General features: G+C 37.5%; 1 protein-coding gene across 5 annotated transcripts in view; it reads left to right on the top strand.

Moving 5' to 3' along the window:
• Positions 1–23,440, top strand: part of LOC106084006 (bifunctional heparan sulfate N-deacetylase/N-sulfotransferase) — a 575,726-nt gene that overhangs the window by 537,914 nt on the left and 14,372 nt on the right. For all 5 annotated transcript variants that reach the window (XM_013247393.2, XM_013247392.2, XM_059361288.1 and 2 more), the window contains one exon: positions 5,187–5,539. In XM_013247393.2, the coding sequence (XP_013102847.2) occupies positions 5,187–5,539 (353 nt within the window). The remainder of the gene's footprint in view (positions 1–5,186; positions 5,540–23,440) is intronic.

Raw genomic sequence — 23,440 nt, 5'->3', positions numbered from 1 at the left:
AAAAAGTAAAAGAAGGCGCACCGGAGCGGGCCTGATTCAGCTAGTATTTTATAATTACAAAACTATTAGCACAAATGACAAAAGTGTTAACCGATCCGCATTATATATAAGAAATGATAAAAAAAATACGTAAACCGTAATGAGCAACTCTGGAAAACTGACCATAGTTACCGAGGCAATGGCAAAAGTTAACAATTCACAATAACAACGCGGTTAATTTTAAATACAATAATAAATCACTCACAATAACAACCAAGCACAGTGTTCGAAAGTCAAGGCAATAATAAAAGAATGTGCTGAGGATGTTCTAGGAAGAATTTCAACTCTCAGTGAAGAGGTCAACCAGTTGAAAACACTAAATGATGGCTTAGAACACTAATTGGAATTAATAAGGATTGAAAATAAAACGCTTAAACGACGACTTACATAGAAAACAATATTAAAGGAAAAAAACTTGGTCATAAGAGGTCTATCAGTACAGCAAAGCAATGTAGTGAGAATTCGGAAGTTATGTGACGAAAAATTAAAAACCCAAAATATTGGGTTTATATACTCAGTGATATATCAAAAAAAAAAAAAAAAAACGAAAAAGTGTCGGTAATTGTGGAGTTTGACACTAATAGTGATGCAGAGGAGGCCCTAAGAAAGACTATGAAACTAATATATACCCATATTTATATATTGGGTTGCCCAAAAAGTAATTGCGGATTTTTTAAAAGAAAGTAAATGCATTTTTAATAAAACTTAGAATGAACTTTAATCAAATATACTTTTTTTACACTTTTTTTCTAAAGCAAGCTACAAGTAACAGCTGATAACTGACAGCAGAAAGAATGCAATTACAGAGTCACAAGCTGTGAAAAAATTTGTCAACGCCGACTATATGAAAAATCCACAACTACTTTTCGGGCAACCCAATAGAAAGCAATATATTGGGTTGCCCAAAAAGTAATTGCGGATTTTTCATATAGTCGGCGTTGACAAATTTTAAGCAAATTTTAAGCATTAATCGAATTGGATCGTCATGTAACTGATCGTGAGATAGGAGAGAAGTTAAATATACCCAAATCAATAGTTCATTATCACATAAAAAGTCTTGGACTGGTGAAAAAGCTTGATATTTGGGTACCACATGTATTGAAAGAAATTCATTTAATAAACCGAATCAACGCTTGCGCACCTTATGCACCTATATACACCTTAAACGCAATGAATTCGATCCGTTTTTAAAACGAATCATAACGAGATGAAAAATGGTTTGTTTACAACAACGTTAGTCCAAGCATGGTGAACCAGCTCAAACCACTTCGAAGGCTGATATCCACCAAAAGAAGGTTATGCTGTCTGTTTGGTGGAATTGGAAGGGTGTGGTATATTTTGAGCTGTTTCCAAGGAACCAAACGATTAATTCGGATGTTTACTGTCAACAATTGGACAAATTGAATACAGCCATCAAGAAGAAGCGACCAGAATTGGTCAATCGTAAAGGTGTCATATTCCACCAGGACAACGCTAGACCGCACACATCTTTGGTCACTCGCCAAAAACTGAGTAAGCTTGGCTGGGAACTTTTGATGCATCCACCATATAGCCCTGACCTTGCACCATCAGACTACCATTTATTTCGATCTTTGCAGAACTCCTTAAATGGTAAAACTTTCGGCAATGATGAGGCTATAAAATCGCACTTGGTTCAGTTTTTTGCAGATAAAGCCCAGAAGTTCTATGAGCGTGAAATACTACATTTGCCAGGAAGATGGCAAAAGGTTATCGAACGAAATGGCACTTATATATTTGATTAAAGTTCATTCTAAGTTTTATAAAAAATGCATTTACTTTCTTTTAAAAAATCCGCTATTACTTTTTGGGCAACCCAATAAATGCTGAAAGGAAGCTGGATAAAGTAATTATGCTGCATCTAACCAGGTTAAAGTCCGCGATGACAGACATTTTTCAGGAGGTATATAGGAAGGACCACGATCCAGTCGGCTATATAGAGGGTTCTCTCGCTGTCAAGGAATATACAATAGTAGCATTTCTTGACATTGAAAGTGATTTCAATAATGTTAAACCGACGTCAATCATGTAGGAGATGGAGTATCTAGGCATCAACTCTACCGTAAGAAAGTTTATTAACAACATACTTACTAAAAAATGCATTATGGCAGGCTTGGGATCTGCGGATATAAAAAGATGGGTCGGCAGAGAAACAACTCAAGGAGGTGTACTGTCTCCTCTATTTTGGAATATAGCCATTAACAACATATTATTGTCTCTGGAAGAAAAAGGCGTAAAAGTGGTTGCGTATGCTGATGACGTGGCAATTGCAGATAAGGAAAAGTTTCCCAGCACTCTAAGAGATATACTTCAGGAAGCTCTACATGCAACAGCGAAGTGAACTACCGAATGTGGTCTAGGTATAAATCCGTGCAAGACAAAAGTAGTTTTTTTTCAGCAAGAGATAAAAGTTGCCTACAGTGGAACCTGTCTCCTTGGGTGGAGAGAATGTTCCATTTACAGAAAGCGTAAAATACCTGGGTGTTTTGCTGGACAGGAAATTGAACTTCAACTCCAACATTTTGGAATGGGCTAGAGAGGCAACTCTTACCCAATACACCTGCAAGAGAGCTATTGGCAAAAGATGGGGGTTTAGACCGCTTGTCATGCATTGGGTATATACTGCAGTTATCAAACCTATAATGCTATATGGTGTTGTGGTCTGGTGGACGGCGCTTCAAAATGTCCACCTACTTTTCTATACTTAACCGGATGTAAAGGATGGCTAGTTTGTGCATCACAACCGCACTGACGACGACACCATCTGATGCACTGGATTTAGTGCTACATGAAATGCCTCTTGACATTGTGGGTAGACAAATTGCAGCGACCACTGCCGTGAGGTTAAGGGGCTATCTCTTTGATCATCTGGCGGCTATAGACACGGTGTTATCCTTGATATAATATCTGATGTTCCAGGTAGTGTGGATTGCACCTTACCTGAGTCGCTTTTTGAAAAAAATTTCTGATAGAACCGATTGGAACTACGATATCCCTGGTAATAGAAGTTACATAGACTTCTATATAGATGGTTCCAAACTAAACGACCAGGTGGGCTTTGGGGTGTACTCTAAAGATCTAGAACTGGTCATATCGAAAAGGTTACCTGACCACTGCAGAGATCCTTGCAATTACGGGAGTGGTGAAATGGCTAAGATCTTCTCAGACAGCCATTATCTCGCAACGAGATGGCTGAACAGTTCAAAATTCATCTGTTCTGGGTGCCGGGCCACAGAGATTTCCCAGGGAATTGTAAAGCGGACGAGCTTGCAAGACTAGTAACATCCTTACACAGGGACACTGGAATCTGTGGGTATGCCTCTAGCGACATGTAAGCTAAGTTTTCAGGACCAGGTCCAAAGGACAACGAATGATAGATGGTCACAAAGAGGGGGCTGTGAGCATTCCAAAACTATGTGGCCTGATCTAGGCTTGAAGAGTTCTGCCGCTTTGCTGTTACTGGCTAAAACAGACGTCTCAGCCATTGTGTCCGTCATAACATGTCACTGTCTAATCGGATAACATGCTGGCATCCAGCTTTAAATCGATCTGGATGGTTCAACGGTAGGAACTAGAAGGCATCTTCTTTCTTCTGTTCCTGTGGTATCACAATGGACGAAAACGTCTATGCGAGTCTGATGGCTGACTGCCTCTTCAATCTAACCTAACCTAATCTTTACAAGGTATTCAACTTAAATATTAAATACCATATGATCAAAAAAGAAATGTAGATTCAAATAACTAAAACACAACTATTAAAACAAAAATGCCAGTAATGCATAAAAATACTAACTTATAATAATGTACATGGCCTAAAAAATAGATGTTTATACCCGGAACTTTTTCAGTTATATATATAATTATATAAAAATTTGGCCAAAAGTGTCCAGGGAGGCGTCCCCAACCCCAAAAAACCCCCAGCAGGATATATTTACCAACATGTATACCGATTGGTAAAATATTGTTTTTAAATTAAAGGTGGTAGGAAATAGGACAGGAATATGATATGAATGACAGGAACCAAGTATCTGTCACCACAACCAAAAAAATCTCCTAGGGACATGTAGACCAATCGGGATTATATGGGAGCCAAGTGAAAGGTTTTTAAAGTTGAATACGAATCGAATATTAATATTGGGGACCAACTACCACCAAAATTCACCTAAATGGACAAGTTGAGCAAACGGACGAGTAGACATATTAGGACAATATGAGACTCAGATTAAAAATCTTTGGGAGTGTACTAGGAATTTGATATTGTATTAGCAATATGTATCTGCGGATAAGCCCAACGCCAAAAATAACCCTCTATCAGCACATGTGGCTCGATCGGAATAATATGTAACTCAAAAACAAGGTTTTTGACAGTAAAGTATAAATCTAATATTAATATTTAGGACTTAGTGTCTAGGGTGCCGCCCCAAACCAAAACATCTACCAACTGGACAGTAAGGCCGACCGGGTCCATATGGTACTCCAATGAAAGGTCTATGGCGTGTCCACCGCCTAAACTCCAATAAAAGTTTCTTTGAAGTACAGATAAATTTGATATTTCAAAATGGGGCATAAAGTAACCAAGAGCTAGGATTTTTTGTAATGCTGTATATATTGCGGTATTTTGATGAGATGATTTTAAAAGTAAATAAGACATGCGCTACACGAATTACATAATAGCGACCGGTAAAGAACCCGTGGTCCTATATGTCTTGATGCTCTGAGACCAGCTTCAAAATACTTTAAGTACAATCTTTTTTCGAAAAACATTTTAGGGTATAGCGTACCGCACGGGGCCAGCTAGTATATTTTGTAATACTTGTACCTACAAACCCCCATTGACACCTATTAACGCTTTTGCAAACTTACTTTGCAATTTTCCGTTGACACTTTAATTCCGCAGCAGTGCAGTACAAACTTGACAAATTGAATCTCAGTTTTGCAATTTAACTTTGTAGTGTCCTCGCAGTATTCCACTTTACTCAACTTTTCTTTCATTTGGCTGTTAATATGAAAATCCTTTGTTGCTTTTTGTTTGTTGTAAATAGACTTTTGTCGACTCATCGCATAAAAGACTTCTCTTATTATAAATTGTTTTCCCTTTTGACTTCATATTCATTCCATTTTGTTTGCAGGTCATAACGGCTTCGGATTCAGCACCAAAAGCTCTCAGGGACCTACGTAATCGCTGCCTTAATCCTGGTAAATACGCACAACACCTCGAACGTTGGCTCTCTTATTATCCGGCCCAACAACTGCACATCATCGATGGCGAGCAGTTGCGTCTAAATCCAATCGATGTGATGAATGACTTGCAGCGTTTTTTGAAAATTCAACCGGCCCTTGATTATTCAAATCATTTGCGTTACGATGTGAAGAAGGGTTTTTTCTGCCAGGTGATTAGCGAGAAGCGCAATAAGTGTTTGGGCAAATCGAAAGGACGTCAATATCCACTTATGGACGAGCGTAGCTCCAAATTGTTGCAAAGGTGAGTGTTTTCACTGATGTTAATAGTTTCAGCACGCTTTTAGCTCTGATCTGTAGCACAGTGACAAAATGCAAATATATTTTTTATAGCAATCTGTGGGGTCCTAGAGATTTTACACCGAATCCAGTGTTGCAGGGGGTTTAATAAATACAAAATTTCCGAAAAAGAGTTTGTGCAATATATTTTGAAATCTTTTCGTGATTTTTCGAACATTTCCAGCTCGAAATCGTACCCAATGCTTCCTATTCAAAGAATAGTATAGTTAAAGTTAGGCAAGTGACATGGTGGATCGCAGTTTGTGATCATGGTGTATCAGAAATCGCGATTCACTGCGCCAATGAGAGTTAGAGGACTTATTGAGCCATGTTTCGAAACAAAAGGGTGCTCTACACCGTACTCAATCGTCTCTGGGTATGTAGGGCACCTTAATCAATTTGATGAAGATACATGGCGTATCAGAACAGGCGATGCAGCATGCCAGTCAAAGTGTTTTGAATGATAACACACACTTCCCCAACTTTAATAAGTTCTTTGCTATGCTATACTTTGAATAGAAAGCATTGAACATGATCTCGAGCTGGAAATGTTCGAAAAATCGCGAGAAGAATTTAATGATCAAAATTAATGATCGAAAAATGACAATTTTTGAAATCTTTATACCCTTTTGTTTTTGAGTAGACCCTGAGAACTATTGTCAATTAAGAAGAACCATTTTGATCATAATTGATTTTAACTCATTATCGTTATTATGTTTAGTTCTTGGACTATAAAATATTTTAGAATATCTAATTACCTTATTTTTGATTGTTTTTCCAATTTTGGCCAAGATGTATTGTAGATCAATAGAAAGACAGTTGAAAGGGTGTAGATGGATGTTTGCTCAAAACGTTCATTCGTGCGGATCAAACCTATTTTTATGTGAGTGTTGTCGGCCACAAATGTAATCTACGCACAAAATTTCAGGTAAATTATAAAAAAATTGAGGTTTATTGGAGCTTAAGAAGACAATTTGTTCTTGTTCGAAAAATCCTACCCGTGCGAAGACTATGTACTGTCCAAGCAATAACTTAAGGTGGATGAACTTGATCTAGAGCGAGAGGTTCAACAGACAACCTCTAAATCAAGAGGCATATCAAGGGGGTCTAGATCACATCCATGTAGACATGGTGGCAGATTTGGTGAATAGCTACCGGGTGAATGTGGTCCTTGGAGAACGACCGCCGCGCATTGCACCTGAAATTCACCTCCCCCGACAAACCTGAGTAGTTCTGGTTTAATTGCGAACCGGCAGATGCAGCCGCCCCAACGCATACAGAGCAAGGATTGATGCCTACGTGCAGGATGTGTGTCCCGATTGTGACCTGGGACCTGTTCAACTGTCCATCCAGATCCATTCGACTCAGACTCCAGATCTCTCTGGACGGACCCCAACTTAGTCGCAGAGTTCCTGGATCTGGAACCAAGCAAACAAAAGTTGGCTGTTATATCTACAAAACAAGGCGGTAAAAATTATAAATAACTTGCCAAACACATTTTCTACTATTGAATTGTACAGAGACGTCGGAAACAATATCTTACCCATACATGCAATACATAAATCTCAATAACTTCAATACATGTACAAAGTCGTACACAATATTGACCATCATTGAGACTTTTGCGACACAATTACAACACGAGGAACCATTCTAGATGTCGCTAGATGTAGCTAGATGTCATTTAGAGCTGACAAAACAGAAAATAGAGCATATTGGTTGTATTGAATATATTGGGTTGCCCAAAAAGTAATTGCGGATTTTTTAAAAGAAAGTAAATGCATTTTTAATAAAACTTAGAATGAACTTTAATCAAATATAATCAAAAAATCCGCAATTACTTTTTGGGCAACCCAAAGAAACTATTTCACTATCATTATTTAAAACTAAACTGTAAGAGTTATTAGTTCAAAAATAGAAAAGCTTATTATATAATATTCTAAATATTTACGTCATCTGCTATTTATAACTTGTTGAATTTATTGTTCAGTTACAATTAAAACTAATTTGAAACATAACATTGAATTGTTACATTACCCATTTGTTAATACTGTTGCCATTGTTGCCGTGAGGCGCTGAGGTATTTTTTTCTTCAATGCACAAATTTATAATGCATATCTTCTTATATATAAAATTCAATTTGTGTTTGTTTGTATGTTTGTTTGTTTGTCAGTTTGTTTGTTCCGTATAGACTCAAAAACGGCTGAACCGATTACCATGAACTTTTTATACCGTCCACCATAGGATGGGGGGTATACTAATTTCGTCATTCTGTTTGTAACTACACGAAAGACTCGTCTGAGACCCCATAAGGTATATATATTCTTGATCGTCGCGACATTTTATGTCGATCAAGCCATGTCCGTCCGTCCATCCGTCCGTCTGTCTCTCGAAAGCACGCTAACTTCCGAAGGAGTAAAGCTAGCCGCTTGAAATTTTGCACAAATACTTCTTATTAGTGTAGGTCGGTTGGTATTGTAAATGGGCCATATCGGTCCATGTTTTAATATTGCTGCCATATAAACCGATCTTGGGTCTTGACTTCTTGAGCCTCTAGAGTGCGCAATTCTTATCCGATTGGAATGAAATTTTGCACGACGCGTTTTGCTATGATATCCAACAACTGTGCCAAGTATGGTTCAAATCGGTACATAACCTGATATAGCTGTCATATAAACAGATCTGGGGACTTGACTTCTTAAGCTTCTAGAGGGCGCAATTCCTATCCGATTTGGCTGAAATTTTGCAAGACGTATTTTATTCTTACTTTCAATTAAGGTTCAAATCGGTTCATAACCTGATATAGCTGCCATATAAACCGATTTTTGATCTTGAATTCTTGAGCCTCTAGAGGTCGCAATTATAATCCGATTTGCCTGAAATTTTGTACGACGGATTCTCTCATGACCATCAACATACGCGTTTATTATGGTCTGAACCGGTCTATAGCCCGATACAGCTCCCATATAAATCAATCTCTCTATTTTACATCTTGAGCCCACAAAGGGTGCAATTCTTATTCGAATTAGCTGACATTTTACACGGGTCTCCAACATATAATTTAATTGTGGTTCAAACCGGACCATATCTTAATATCGCTCTAATAGCAGAGCAAATCTTTTCTTACATCCTTTTTTTGCCTAAGAAGAGAACAATTCGACAAATTTAATCCATGGTGGAGGGTATATAAGATTCGGTCCGGTCGAACTTGTTACAGATTGTATAGGTTGGTCTGGAAGGAAACATAGGCTATATAATTTTTTGATATCGGAAGGGGGCGGACCCTCCCCCTTACCCCAAAAGTACCACCCGAAAATAAAAGTGGACCGATCGGGAATATATGGATTCAAATGAAAGGTATTCGGGAGTAGATTAAGAATATGGTCAGGAATTAGGAATATGCTTTATAATATATTGATAACGGAAGCGGTCAGACCCTCCACCGTTACCCCACAAGCACCACCCAAAATCTGAAGTGTACCGATAAGCACAATATGAGTATCAAATGAAAAGTATGCGGGGGTAGATAACGAATCTGGCATACAAATTCATGTCGAAGTAAAGGGGGTCACCTACCCCCTCAAAAACGCCCAAAATGGGCACATTAGCCATTCACGGATATATGGGACTCGGTATGTTTTTCCGTATAGTTTGAAAAACGGCAGAATCGATTTTCTCGAAATTTGCGCATACTGTGAAGGTTGGTATGGAAGGAAACATAGGCTATATAATTTTTCGGTGTCGGAAGGGGCACGGACCCTACCCCTTAGCCAAAAACTCAACACAAAATGAAAAGAAGACCGATCGGGACAATATAGGTATCTAATGAAAGGTAGGAGAGTAGAATATGAATATGGTATTAAAATTTGAGTTTAAGTACCCATCGGGCTGCCCCAACCCCAAAACTCCCCCAAACAGACATATTGGATGTTCATTTCAATATGGGGATCAAATAAAAGGTGTTCGGTGTTTTCATAGATTGTGTACGTTTGTCTGAAAGGAAACATAGGGTGTATAAATTTTAGATATCGGATGGAGGCGGACCCTCCCCCTTACCCCAAAAACGCCACCCATATCCGAAGTAGTTCGATGGGCACAATTAGGGTATCAAATGAAAGGTATTGGAGGCCAGAAAACGAATATGGTATTCAAAATTCGGATCCAAGTACCCAGCGGCCCCCCAACCCATAAACTCCTCTAAACAGGTATATTCGAAGTTAATGTTAATATGGGACTCAAATGAATAGTATTAGACAGTAGATTACAAACATGACATAAAACGTTCGGTCCAAGCAATGGGAGGTCGCCCACCACCAAATACCATATTAGCCGACCATGGCTATATGGGACTCAAATGAAAGGTATTAGGGAGTAGATTACGAATATGACATTAAAATTTGCATTCAAGTCTATGTGGCGCTTTTCCTCCTAAAGATACGTCAAATGGGTTATATGACCCATTATGACAATATGGGACTCAAATGAGAGGTATTTGAGAGTAGAAAACGAGTTTGATATCCAATTTTGGAGCCAAGTGTTTTGGGGTACGCCCTAAACTGAACTTTATTTCCGTTGGGAATAAAGAACGAATTAGATATCCATATTTGAGTTGAAATGTCTGAGGTGCCATCCCTCCCCTAATGAGAACATTACCCTAAGGAATAACATTACCACCAGGAACCGAGAAGGGGCAAATTCTCACACATCAATGGGTGCTTTCCGATTCAAGTTTAAACTCATATTTTTATAACCTAGTCCGAACGGCGTCCCGCAGTGCGACACCTCTTTGGGGGAATTTTTTTAAATGACCATGCATGGCATTTTCGCCAACATAAAGAGGGGATAAGCACCACTTTGTCCGATGTTCTCGCCAGGATTCAAATGCGTTCAGCGTCAAAGGCTACAATGGCACGAATTCGATATCCGCATTCAGGACGAAGTGTCCCCACCCTAAAAAGGTATTAGAGTGTTAAAGAAGGCGCAGCGGAGCGGGCCCGGTTCGGCTAGTACTCAATAAAAACAAAAAAAGATAGAACACAACACACTGCTACAACAACAAAAACGTACATATTGTATGGGCAAAAGCTTCGATACAAAAATTAAGATCAATGCTGAGGAAGAGAAAAATGATATGAACCTCATCTTTTGTGCCAACTTTAAAAGCTTCTGCTTATACGTCACTATCAGGCCCGTTGAGATTCGCTACACCCGAAAATGTTTTTCATATTTCGATTTTTTTAATATCATAAATCTGGATCAAGACTTTAAGGATCTGCGTCCCGGTCCTTCAATATGCAAATTTTAGCGTAAAGAAAATATTATGAAAAGAGTGGTTTTGGAAAATCGATTTGTTTTGTTAATTTTATACTTACGGTAGAAATGATGCAAAATTGAAGCGCATTTTAATTATATTATCGGCGATGAACCCATTCGGACCGTACTTTGAATGAATAATGTCAGCGAAGATATACGAGAAGTCAACATGAAGTAAGATGAAGAGGTTTAAAAATGTCAATCTGGATTAACTAAAGGTGTGCCTTTTTTAAATCCTCTACTTTTTGTTATTTACATTTACCAAACCACTGTGCATCTTCACTTTTTTTATGGGCCACTAAAAGTGAAACCCATTAACTCGTTTACGGGTTTGATGGATGTGTGGCAGGTTGTTGGGTTGGTTGGATGAACGATGTTGGAGTGTCTTGTTAAATAACAGAAAAAAGGGAGACTTTTGGTCAACTCCTTTTCCACTTCCTCTCGTTTACTCGCGCTTGCCTTGTGGTTACTTAATGTGGGTTTTTGTGTTAGCCGAACCAAATGCCTGACAAAGCAAAAAAAAAAAAAATGAAAAAATTAAAACTATTTTTGTTTCTGGGAGTTACGTTTAATGGATGTCGGAAGGAAGAAGCATCTCAAGAATGATGGATGTGTCTGGATTATGCTGCTGTTTCAATTTTGTTCATTTTGTCTTATTTTGTAATTCTTCATGCTCTAGATTTTTTTCCCATTGTGTTTTGAGATACTTTCTTCTTGCCCTTATTATCCTTAAGCCCAGAGACTCGCACATATACATGCATATATGTTGACATATTAAAATGATTTGCATTTTTTGTGAGGCTTCATCATTATCCTCCTCTTCAAGAGCGGTGACAGTGACAACGACGTTTTTCCTCATCACTGTAATTTCAGTGTTGCTTCTCCGAGCTGCTTTTGTTCCACTGCTAATATTATATTCTGTGAAATTTTGCCAGACTGGGTTGGCCTCAAAACTATTACCCCACTCCCTCTCTCTTTGGATTTCACTCTTCTGGTCCTTTTTATTATAAAGTTTAAAAAGGGTTGGCATTTTCACTTACGAGGAATATTGCCAAGCAAGAGGATAACTAGGAAAAATGATATTTAGCTTAATTTGACATATTCCTGTGACACGAGGTTAATTTGCATTCATGCATTTTAAAAGAACTTCCTCGTGGCAATATTGGACAATAAATGAATGAATGACAATGACTGCTGTAGTGTGCATGAATTTGTCATTTAAAAGCTTATTGCTGTTTTAAAGGATAATGTTCAGTAGAAAAACAAAATACTGCACCCAGATTTAGAAAAAATCGTAGATTAGGTTGAAAAGAGGGTGCAGATATTTTTTTGGCGGCATCCCCTAAAATGTTTAATTTTGTTAGATTTGAAGATTCCCAACATTTGAGCACAATTGGAAGATGTTAACACGTGCTGCTGGGTCCTCAAAGTTTTGAAATCTCACTTTGTTGGTTATTTGGCGACTTTAGGGACTTCGGCGACCCATATCTCTGAAACGGCTGAAGCTATTTGCCCGTGTCATACATGAAATTCTCTTTTTTACATTTTATGTTCAATAACGAAGAACGCAAGTAGTACTGAATTCGAGATAATGAACCCAATGTCCCTAAAAAAGGGCAAGGTAAACGTTGTGCTGATAGTCAATCTGTCGTGTTTTGTTATACCCTCCACCATAGGATGGGGGTATACCAATTTCGTCATTCTGTTTGTAGCTCCTCGAAATATTCGTCTAAGAACCCATAAAGTATATATATTCTTGATCGTCATGACATTTTAAGTCGAACTAGCCATGTCCGTCCGTCTGTCTGTCGAAAGCATGATAACTTTCGAAGGAGTAAAGCTAGCCGCTTGAAATTTTGCACAAATTCTTGTTATTAGTGTAGGTCGGTTGTAAATGGACCATATCGGTCCATGTTTTGATATAGCTGCCATATAAACCGATCTTGGGTCTTGATTTCTTGAGCCACTAGAAGGCGTAATTCTCGTCCGATTTGGCTGAAATTTTGCCTGATGTGTTATGACCTTCAACAGTTGTGCCAAATATGGTTGAAATCGGTCCATATCCTGGTATAGCTGTCATATAAACCTATCTGGGGTCTTGACTTCTTGAGCCTCTACAGGGAGCAATTCATATCCGATTTTGCTGAAATTTTGCATGAGGTGTTTTGTTATGACTTCCAACAACTGTGCTAAGTATGGTTCAAATCGGTCCATAACCTGATTTAGCTGCCATATAAACCGATCTGGGGTCTTGACTTCTTGAGCCTCTACAGGGAGCAATTCATATCCGATTTTACTGAAATTTTGCATGACGTGTTTTGTTTTGACTTCCAACAACTGTGTTTAGAACGGTTCAAATCGGTCCATAACCTGATATAGCTGCCATATAAACCGATCTGGGGTCTTGACTTCTTGAGCCTTTACAATTCATATCCGATTTAGCTGAAATTTTGCATGAGGTGTTTTGTTATGACTTCCAAAAACTGTGATAAGTATGGTTCAAATCGGTCTGTAACCTGATATAGCTGCCTTATAAACCGATCTGGGATTGTGACTTCTTAAGCCTCTAAAGTGCGCAACTTTTATCTGATTTGGCTGAAATTTTGTATAACGGATTCTCCCATGATCTTTAACGTACGTGTTGAATCGGTTTGAAGCCTAATGCAGCTCCCCTATAAACCGATCTCCCTATTTAACTTCTTCAGCCCCTAAAGGGCGTAATTCTTACTAGATTTGGCTGAAATTTTACACAATGACATCTACTATGGTCTTCAATATTCAATTCAATTATGGTCCGAAATTAACCATAACTTGATATTGTTACAATAACATAGAAATTGTTTTTTTTACCCTTTGTCTGCCTAAAAAGAGAGACCGGGAAGAGAGCTCGACTAATGCGAATCATGGTGGAGGGTATATAAGATTCGGCCCGGCCGAACTTAGCACGCTATTACTTGTTTTTATTATCTAATCATCGTGAAAATTTGCACATCTCACTTTCTAATCCTAAAAACAAAAGTTATAAATTTTGAGAAAAATCGTTTCAGATATAGATATAGTTCCCATATTATTGTATTATTTGCCGATTTACACTTTAAAGGGTGTAGTTACATTAATTTTGGACGGATATGCATGAAATTCAATATGGAATGCTTTATTACCCATCTGAAAGCCTCTGCTAATTTTTATTAAATCGGTTCAGAATAAGATACAGGGTTAACCAAGTTTACTGATGCCAGTCCTTTGGCCTTCACTGCCAAATCGTCTGCACTTTCATGCCCCATTACTTCGTTACAACCCGCACCCAAACGTTGCGGATTGTGCCATCCTCAGAATGGGCGTTAATCTCCTTCTTACACTCCAAGACTGTTTCCGACCTTTCTTGCGATAAGGAAATGGTGAAAGTCATCATTGCTGGCGATTGTTTCCATTATACGACTACCAACCTCATTTAAAGGGCGTTGAGGTAGCTGGCTGAATGGGCGAGGGTCAATGGATTTGACATAGACTCCAGAAAGACTGGTCTGATACTATTCACCATGAGGAAGTTAGTTAAGGTTAAAATGGCAGTCTGCAATCGACTCACAAATCAAAGAAATGAGAACCCAATCTGGAACTCCTTCTGCTTGCCAGTGCAGGACACGCAGACATACAGCAGATATTCCTCTTGGTTCTCGGGATTTCTCCAGGCGTGATTCTTGATGAGAAACTAAGCTGGAAAAGGAACGTCGAGGAAAGAATCCAAACTGTGTATGAGGGTTGCCTTTTATATTTCGGGAATAGAGAACAAAAACAAATATTAATCATCGAAAATCGCTTTATTGTGTTTCAGAATATTCTTAATTAAGATCTATACACTTTTGCATGCGTTTGAACCAATTGTTGAAGCACTTTTACGATTATGATTGAGGTATCTTCAAAACATGCATTCTGAACACATCAACCGATTCTTCAGGAGTCGGAAAAACGTTGACCACTCATTTTATTTTTTACGTACGGGAATAAAAAGCCGTCATTCGGCACCAAGTCAGGACTATACGGCAGATAACTCATTAAATGGATGTTTTGAGTGCTCAAAAATGCAGTTGTTTCGTATTTTTGGATCATTTCTTTCGACCAATTGACACAAGCCTTTTTTTGGGCGATTCACAAATTGTGTGGAATCCAACGCGAACGGCCAAATGTTCACACAATGTGGAATGTATACTGATCCGACTTATGCCTAAGGTTGTCTCAATCTCACGATAGGTCACATGACGATCTAGCAATATCAGTTGGCGAACAACATTAATGGTTTTGGGAACAACAACTAATTTTGGACGACCTTCACAAAATTCGTCTTGGAGTGAACTACGACCTCGGTTGAATTCACCATACCATCGATAAACTCTGGTCCTTGATGGAGCTTCATCGCCAAAAATTTAATTAAGTTCATCGAGTTAATCTACGTCGAAAGTTGTAAAACATAATCGCACGAAAATGATCACGACTTAATTCCATTTTTTGAGCTATATGAAGCTTTTAAGTTACTGTAATGAACACAAATAGCGCTTGTATGTCAGAACGTTCTGAGTACATATAACTTCAAAAATGTCAAGCTTTACAATAGAGCTGTCAGTTGGCAGATTACAACATGCTGGTTATCCAATCACGAAATATAAAAGGCAACCCTTGTAACTTTTGACTGAATCATCAGATCTGGATACTTTTTGCGGCAAAGTCAACCTATTGGCCTTACATTTTAGGTATTATGTTATGTGAGGTCGAGACTGGTAAGAAGATGCATAGAGCCTCTTCTATACAAGGGAAAGGCTGCGAGGCTCCAGCATAAAGAGATACGGAATCAGTGGAAGCTTCTTTGTAGGGTACACAACTTCTATGATGATGATGCTTATTTCGATGCCATACGGTATTAGTAGTGGTACTGTATGTTATCAAAACAATACTGCCTGGTATGCATAAAATATAAAACGAAAAGTACAGTTTCACCCAGAAAAAATAGTCTGCTGATATCAGCAAACACTGTCTGCTCATAATAAATTAAACATTTTAAACTGTTGAATAAATCCATTCAACATTTTTTAACTTTTTAATGACAATTGAGGAATTTGGTGTATGTAAATAAAAACTATTTGTCAGTTGTTTGTTTAAAAGCATAAGTATAATATTGTAGTATTGGATTGCCTAAAAAGTAATTGCGGATTTTTTTAAAGAAAGTAAATGCATTTTTAATAAAACTTAGAATGAACTTTAATCAAATATATAATTGCCATTTTGTTCGATAACCTTTTGCCATCTTCCTGGCAAATTTAGTATTCCACGCTCATAGAACTTCTGGCCTTTATCTGCAAAAAACTGAACCAAGTGCGATTTTATAGCCTCATCATTGCCGAAAGTTTTACCATTTAAGGAGTTCTGCAAAGATCGAAATAAATGGTAGTCTGATGGTGCAAGGTCAGGGCTATATGGTGGATGCATCAAAAGTTCCCAGCCAAGCTCACTCAGTTTTTGGTCTGTGCGGTCTAGCGTTGTCCTGGTGGAATATGACACCTTTACGATTGACCAATTCTGGTCGCTTCTCCTTGATGGCTGTATTCAATTTGTCCAATTGTTGACAGTAAACATCCGAATTAATCGTTTGGTTCCTTGGAAGCAGCTCAAAATATACCACACCCTTCCAATCCCACCAAACAGACAGCATAACCTTCTTTTGGTGGATATCAGCCTTTAAAGTGGTTTGAGATGGTTCACCATGCTTGGACCTAGATCGTTTTCGACTAACGTGTTGTAAACAATCCATTTTTCATCTCCAGTTATGATTCGTTTTAAAAACGGATCGAATTCATTGCGTTTAAGGTGCATATCACAAGCGTTGATTCGGTTTGTTAAATGAATTTCTTTCAATACATGTGGTACCCATATTAAAATTGACGCCAAACAAACAAATGTAAACAAAATTTCGCGCTCTTTTTTTCTAAAGCAAGCTAAAAGTAACAGCTGATAACTGACAGAAGAAAGAATGCAATTACAGAGTCACAAGCCGTTGAAAATTTGTCAACGTCGACTATATTACTACTATATTACCGACAATTACTTTTTGGGCAACCCAATATTTTAGTTATTTTGTCTGCCGTTATTTTCCATTCCAGCTCCAGAATGAATTGGACGATGTATTCACGTTTATTATTTGAAAGCTTAGTATTCCAAAAATATTGTGCTTTAATCCTAACACAGAAAAAAATTAAAATCGTATTCAATCACGAAATTAATGGGTCCAATAAATTTTTTAATTGAAACTGCTTCAATCACGAAAATGATAATATCAATCACCGTTTTTTAAAGGAGTAATTGAAAAAATTTGCAATAAGAAAGTTGCATATTCAATTAAAAAAATTATTGAAAATTTTTAAGTTTTCAATTAATTTTTTTATTGATTGATTGAAATTTATCCAAATTTTCAATTAATTTTTTTTATTGAATTGAACTTTTTTGATATCCTGTTCATAGAACCGGCTGCCATGGGATTGCTATGAATTTACCGAAATGTGGGACGTATGGGCCCTTGAAATCTCTTTCCAATTAAATCGTGGGGGACGATATGTAATATGATGCTTATGATGCCTACATATTATAATAAAAGGGTTATAAAAAAAAAAAAAAAATTCAACTAATTTTTTAATTGATGACTAAAAAAATTTTCAAACACGATTGTGATTAAAAAATTCTTTCAGATTCAATAAAAAAATTCATTGAATCAATTAATTATTCATTTGAAAATTGCAAAAATTTCAATCACGACCGTAATTGAATAAATTGAATCATATTTAATAAACAAATGATTCAGTCAATTAATTTTTTAATTGAAAACGAGTTTATTTTCAATTAAATCTTTAATTGAGAATTTTTAGGCGATTTTTTGTGTAGGTGTCCTGGCAACACCAGGACTGTTAGGGTACCGATTTTTTATGAAGAAAATTTCAGATATTGCTTCATTTTACTGAAGAAAGAACGTAAATACAGTTGAACCTCGATTATCCGGCTCACTTAGGACCGAACTTAGCACGGAAAATCGAAAAACAGGATTAATAGAGGGTTTTCTTTTTAATGTCATTAATTATGCATTTTTTTATTGATTTCTTTCAATACCGTACAGAGTTGTAAGATATTATATGCATGCATCGGTATATAGATAGCGTTTTAAAGTAAATATGCTATATGTTATGTACAATATAATAATTTCAAGTACTTATGAAGTGTTGTTTTTGAGCGTGTATTTTTTGTTTGAACAGATTTGTTTGTATGCGATGTACCTGCATTACATCTGGCTCTGAAATTTCTGGAATTCTATTGTTTTCAAGAAATTCCAAAAACACTGCGTTCCTCTATTGCTTGAGTCAATGTGGGTATTTCAGAATATTTTGAATTTCCTTCGTCTGAATCCCCATTAGTCTCGTAATCTTCGCTTTAATTTGCCCATACGTATTATGTCGGTATCAGATAGAATAGCACAGGATGCGACGCGCTAGATCCACTTTAAGAAGTCATCAATAGAACAATCATGGCGGTATTACAATGTCTGATTGTACAACTGCGGCATAGTTCGCATTTTCGTCATTTTGGGATAGCAGGTTGTTCCAAACATTGCGTAACACTTGTGGTGTTACTTTGTCCCAAGATATAGCAGCTGTCCACAAAGCTGTCTTAATATTCAAGGACTTGGCGAAATCATATCTGGTGCCTGCAGCCAAAAGATTTTGGATGATTAATTTTCGGCTGAATTAAGTAAGTGCAATTCGGTGCTAGTTGCATTACCACAAATCAAGGCTGTTATTTTATCCTTGGATGCTTTGTACCCATCGATTGATATTTCTGTACTAGTGACCAGCGAAGCCACTTCCAAAATAGGCTTGTTTTGTCGGCGTTATAAATTTGTTCAGTAAGACTTCTACAAACAGAGTGGCGCATTATTTTTCCCCTGTCACATTGAGCCTGTAAATTCTATGTCGTTTTTATACCCTCCACCATAGGATGGGGGTATACTAATTTCGTCATTCTGTTTGTAACTCCTCGAAATATTCGTCTAAGAACCCATAAATTATATATATTCTTGGTCGTCATGACATTTTAAGTCGATCTAGCCATATCCGTCTGTCGAAAGCACGCTAACTTTCGAAGGAGTAAAGCTAGCCGCTTGATTAGTGAAGGTCGGTTGGGATTGTAAATGGGCCATATAGGTCCATGTTTTAATACAGCTGCCATATAACCCGATCTGGGATCTTGACTTCTTGAGCCACTAGATTACCCAATTCTCATCCGATTTGGCTGAAATTTTGCATGAGGTGTTTTGTTATGATTTCCAACAACTGCGCCAATTATGGTTCAAATAGGTCCATAACCTGGTATAGCTGTCATATAAACAAATCTGGGGTCTTGACTTCTTGAGCCTCTAGAGGTCGCAATTCTTATCCGATTTGGACTCAATTCTTATCCGACTGAAATTTTGCATGACGTGCTTCGTTATGACTTCCAACAACTGTGTCAAGTATGGTTTAAATCGGTTCATAATCTCATATAGCTGCCCTATAAACTGATCTCCCTATTTTACTTCTTGAGGCCTAATTCTTATTCGATTTGGCTGAAAATTTACACATATACTTCCACTGTGGTCTCCAAAATTCAATTAGCAAAGCAATTATTTTCTTTTATCCTTGGTTTATCTAAACAGAGATACCTGGAAAGAAGTCGACAAATGCGATTCATGGTGAAGGGTATAAAAGATTCGACCCGGCCGAACTTAAAACCTATCCTATTTTATGTCAGGCAATAAAATTGTTAAATTTGAAATTGGGTTTCCCATGAACCTTTCTTGGCGAAACTATGTGTATGCTGCGAAATCTACTTTTGGATTTTCAGATTGTTTTAGTGTGTCTTTTCTTCAAACCATCTTTAGATTCACTTCTAGAGGCAAAATTTAAAATTGTTTCCTTATTTTTTATTAAATCGCGTAGAGTTTGTTTGCCAACACCGTATATTTCTGATTACAAACCAATGGACATATTTTTACTATGATCTTTAATCAGTTCTAATTTTTCCAGTATTAATAGAACTTTACGTGCTCCCTTGTTTCTCCTTTGTTGTTGGAGCCATTTTTGAACAAACACCTTGACCGGTCAATTTTTAATTAGCGACAATTTCTGATTGATTATGCACCTTAAACTAAAAATTAAAATGAGAATCCCAGAATTTTACATCAAACATTCGTGTATGTAGTGCACGGTTAATAGAGGTAAAGTACGGTTAATAGAGGTTCAAAATCATAAGCACAGCATGCCGGTTAACAGGGGTCAATAGAGGCCCGGGTAATCGAGGTTCAACTGTTATACAGTTAAGGGGTAACATCATATTTTGAACAATTCAACATAGTCGCTTTTGACAAATAGGATCAAAACAGATTATTGACAGACTAATTTCCGATTTCAACTAAGTATACCATTTAGGATGAATCATAACAGATGACCTTGTGCACAATGCCAGCATAATCGGGAGCTATATCTTAACGAAGACCCATTTGGTCTATTTACAATCCCAACCGAACTACATCAATCATAAGTTCTTGTGTAAAATTTCAAGAAGTTAGCTTTACTGGTTTGAAAGTTAGCATGCTTTTGGACAGACAAAACATCCTTTGGTCGAAGGTATTCAAATACTGCACCCTAACACCACTGATGTTGACGCATGGCAACGCTCAGTTTTATCTACATAAAAAGGTCACAAAATCTAAAATTTATCAACAAAAATTTAAGCAACACTTTAAAACAACTTTAATTTTTTGTCTTCTTCTCAAAAGAATATAAATTTCATTTTTGTTCATTTGTGTATATTAAAAACTACAAAAACTTGTGTTACATTGTGACCAACCCAGATTATTTTTATTCAGCAATTGATTCCGCATACTTTGTTCTCCAGGAATGGTATTTCAGTGAACATACCAACACACGCTTATGATCTTTTACAAAACAAGATACTTTATCAAGTTGTGTGATATCGACTTATTTTTTTTTTTGGATATTTCGTAACAAATTAATATTCACCACTAAAAACACGCATTTTCGTACAAGAATAATATTAAATTGCATTTAATTAAATTGAAACAAACATTTTATAATAGCGCCAATAATGTGCAAAGGTAAATTTTTGCTGCGATGGCAAAACTTTAAACGTGGCGCCTTCAGTTCCTCCTCTGGTATTGAATTAATACAAAATGGTGTTCAAAATGTTCGCCAGAGTGAACAACAAATACCAGAAAGTACCAAAATATACTCCACTTGATTCTTGCGCGATTCTAAGATCTTCCAAGACTCTTCTGACTTACTCGTTGTTTGGAAGATTCGCAAAATACCCGTTTGAGGACACAACTCCTCACGGCGCACAATGTTATCAATTCGAAAAATCTTGAACATAATTCTGGAACTGTTTTGCTTGCCAAACAGTAATTTACAGGCGGATTGGCGTGTTTCTTTTTTTTATAAAAGATAGCTCGTAAATCCCTTAAACCTGTGCATATTAAAATGTCTGGAATAATTTTTCATTCTATACTCATAGAATTTTTTAACCATTAAATATTCATAGAATTTTCTAACATTTAAAACGGCTTAATAAAATTTGCAATCGCTTAACACATAGTCCCACAATTTCAAAAATACCGACGATACCTTGACGTATATCCTAAAAAAATTTTTATGTCCTATAACTCATAAATCGAGCTTTGACCAACCACTTTTAAGCCGCATGAATCAGCCTCTGTACTGTAATTCTGTAACATCGCTTAGTTAAATTTGTCGATGAAAAAACTCGTTTGCACTATCGATTATGTTATTCTCTAATTCTTAGTTAACAGAAATCGTTATCTGTTTTTTCTCTTTGGCAACTTTGCTCAAAAAAACTAAAATTAAAACAAATTCTTATTATACCCTCCACAATAGGATGGCGATATACTAATTTCGTCATTCCGTTTAATACGCCTAGAAATATGCGTCTAAGAATATATAAAGTACATATTTTGTTGATCGTCATGATATTTTAAGTCGATCTAGCCATGTCCGTCCGTCCATCTGTCGAAAGGCCAATTGGTCTATGTTTTGATATGGCTGCCATATAAATCCATCTTGGGTCTTGACCTCTTGAGCCTCTAGAGGGTGCAATTGTTATCCGTGGTGTTTTGGTATCACTTCCAACAACTGTGGCAAGTATGACCTAAATCGGTTCATAACCTGATACAGCTGCCATATAAACCGATCTCCCGAGTTGACTTCTTGAACTTCTATAAATTTTGCTCGTGGTGTTTTGGTATCACTTCCATCAACTGTGCCAAATATGGTCTAAATCAGTCCGTAACCCTGATATAGCCCCTATAAAAACCTATCTTCCCGTTAGACTTCTTGAGCTTCTAGAAGGCGCAATTCTTACCCGATTTGGATCAGAAATTTTGCACGTGGTGTTTTGGTATCACTTTCAAGAACTGTTTTCAGTATGGTTCAAATCAGTCCATAACTTGATATAGCTGTCATATAAACCAATCTCCCAATTCGTATCCGATTTTGCTGAAATTTTGCACATGTCGTTGAGAAATTACTTCCAACATCTGTGCCAACTATGATTTACATCGGTCGATAACCTGATGTAGGTTAGGTTAAGTTTGAGTGGCAGTCTGCCATCAGACTTACTTAGACATGTTCGTCCATTGTGATACCAAAGGAACAGAAGAATGAAGATGCCTTCTAGTTCCTACCGTTGAACCATCCAGATCGCTTTAAAAGCCCCAGTAACTTGCGAATGTTCATGTCCGCTAAATCAGACAGGTTCTCAAAGAAATGAGAACCCAAGGTGGAACTCCTTCTAACTGCTAGTGCGGTACACACACACAGAAGGTGTTCTAAGTCTCTTCTTCCTCGATGTCCCTACAGCTTCTGCAAAACTCGTTGCTGGCAAGCTTCAGTCTGTCAGCATGTTTTCCGATTAGACAGTGACCTGCCATGACGGACACAATGATTAAGACGTCTGTTCTTGCCAATGACAGCAAAGCAGTAGACCTCTTCAAGTCTAGATGGGCCACATAGTTTTGAAATGCTAACAGCCCCCTCTTTGTGACCATCTATCATTCGTTGTCCTTCGGGCCTGGTCCGGAAAACTTAGCTAACCCACAGATTCCAGTGTCCCTGGAGCGTGTAAGGTAGTTCCTAGTATCGCAAGCTCGTCTGCTTTAGAATTCCCTGGGATATCTCTGTGTCCCGGCACCCATAACAGGTGAATTTTGAACTGTTCAGTCATCTCGTTGAGAGATCTGCAACAGTCGAGGGCGGTTTATGTGTTCAGAAATACGTTCTCCTGGGATTTAATAACTGCCTGGCTGTCTGAGAAGATATTTATGCCAATCGTCGTAATGACATTATATCTTAGCCATTCCACCACTTCCTTAATTGCATGGATCTCAGCTTGATACACATTGCAATGGTCGGGTAACCTCTTCGATAGGACCAGTTCTAGGTCTTTAGAG

The sequence above is a fragment of the Stomoxys calcitrans genome, chromosome 1 (genome assembly GCF_963082655.1).
Source record: "Stomoxys calcitrans chromosome 1, idStoCalc2.1, whole genome shotgun sequence".
Lineage (NCBI taxonomy): Eukaryota > Metazoa > Arthropoda > Insecta > Diptera > Muscidae > Stomoxys > Stomoxys calcitrans.
This window is presented reverse-complemented; position numbering and strand designations above follow the sequence as displayed.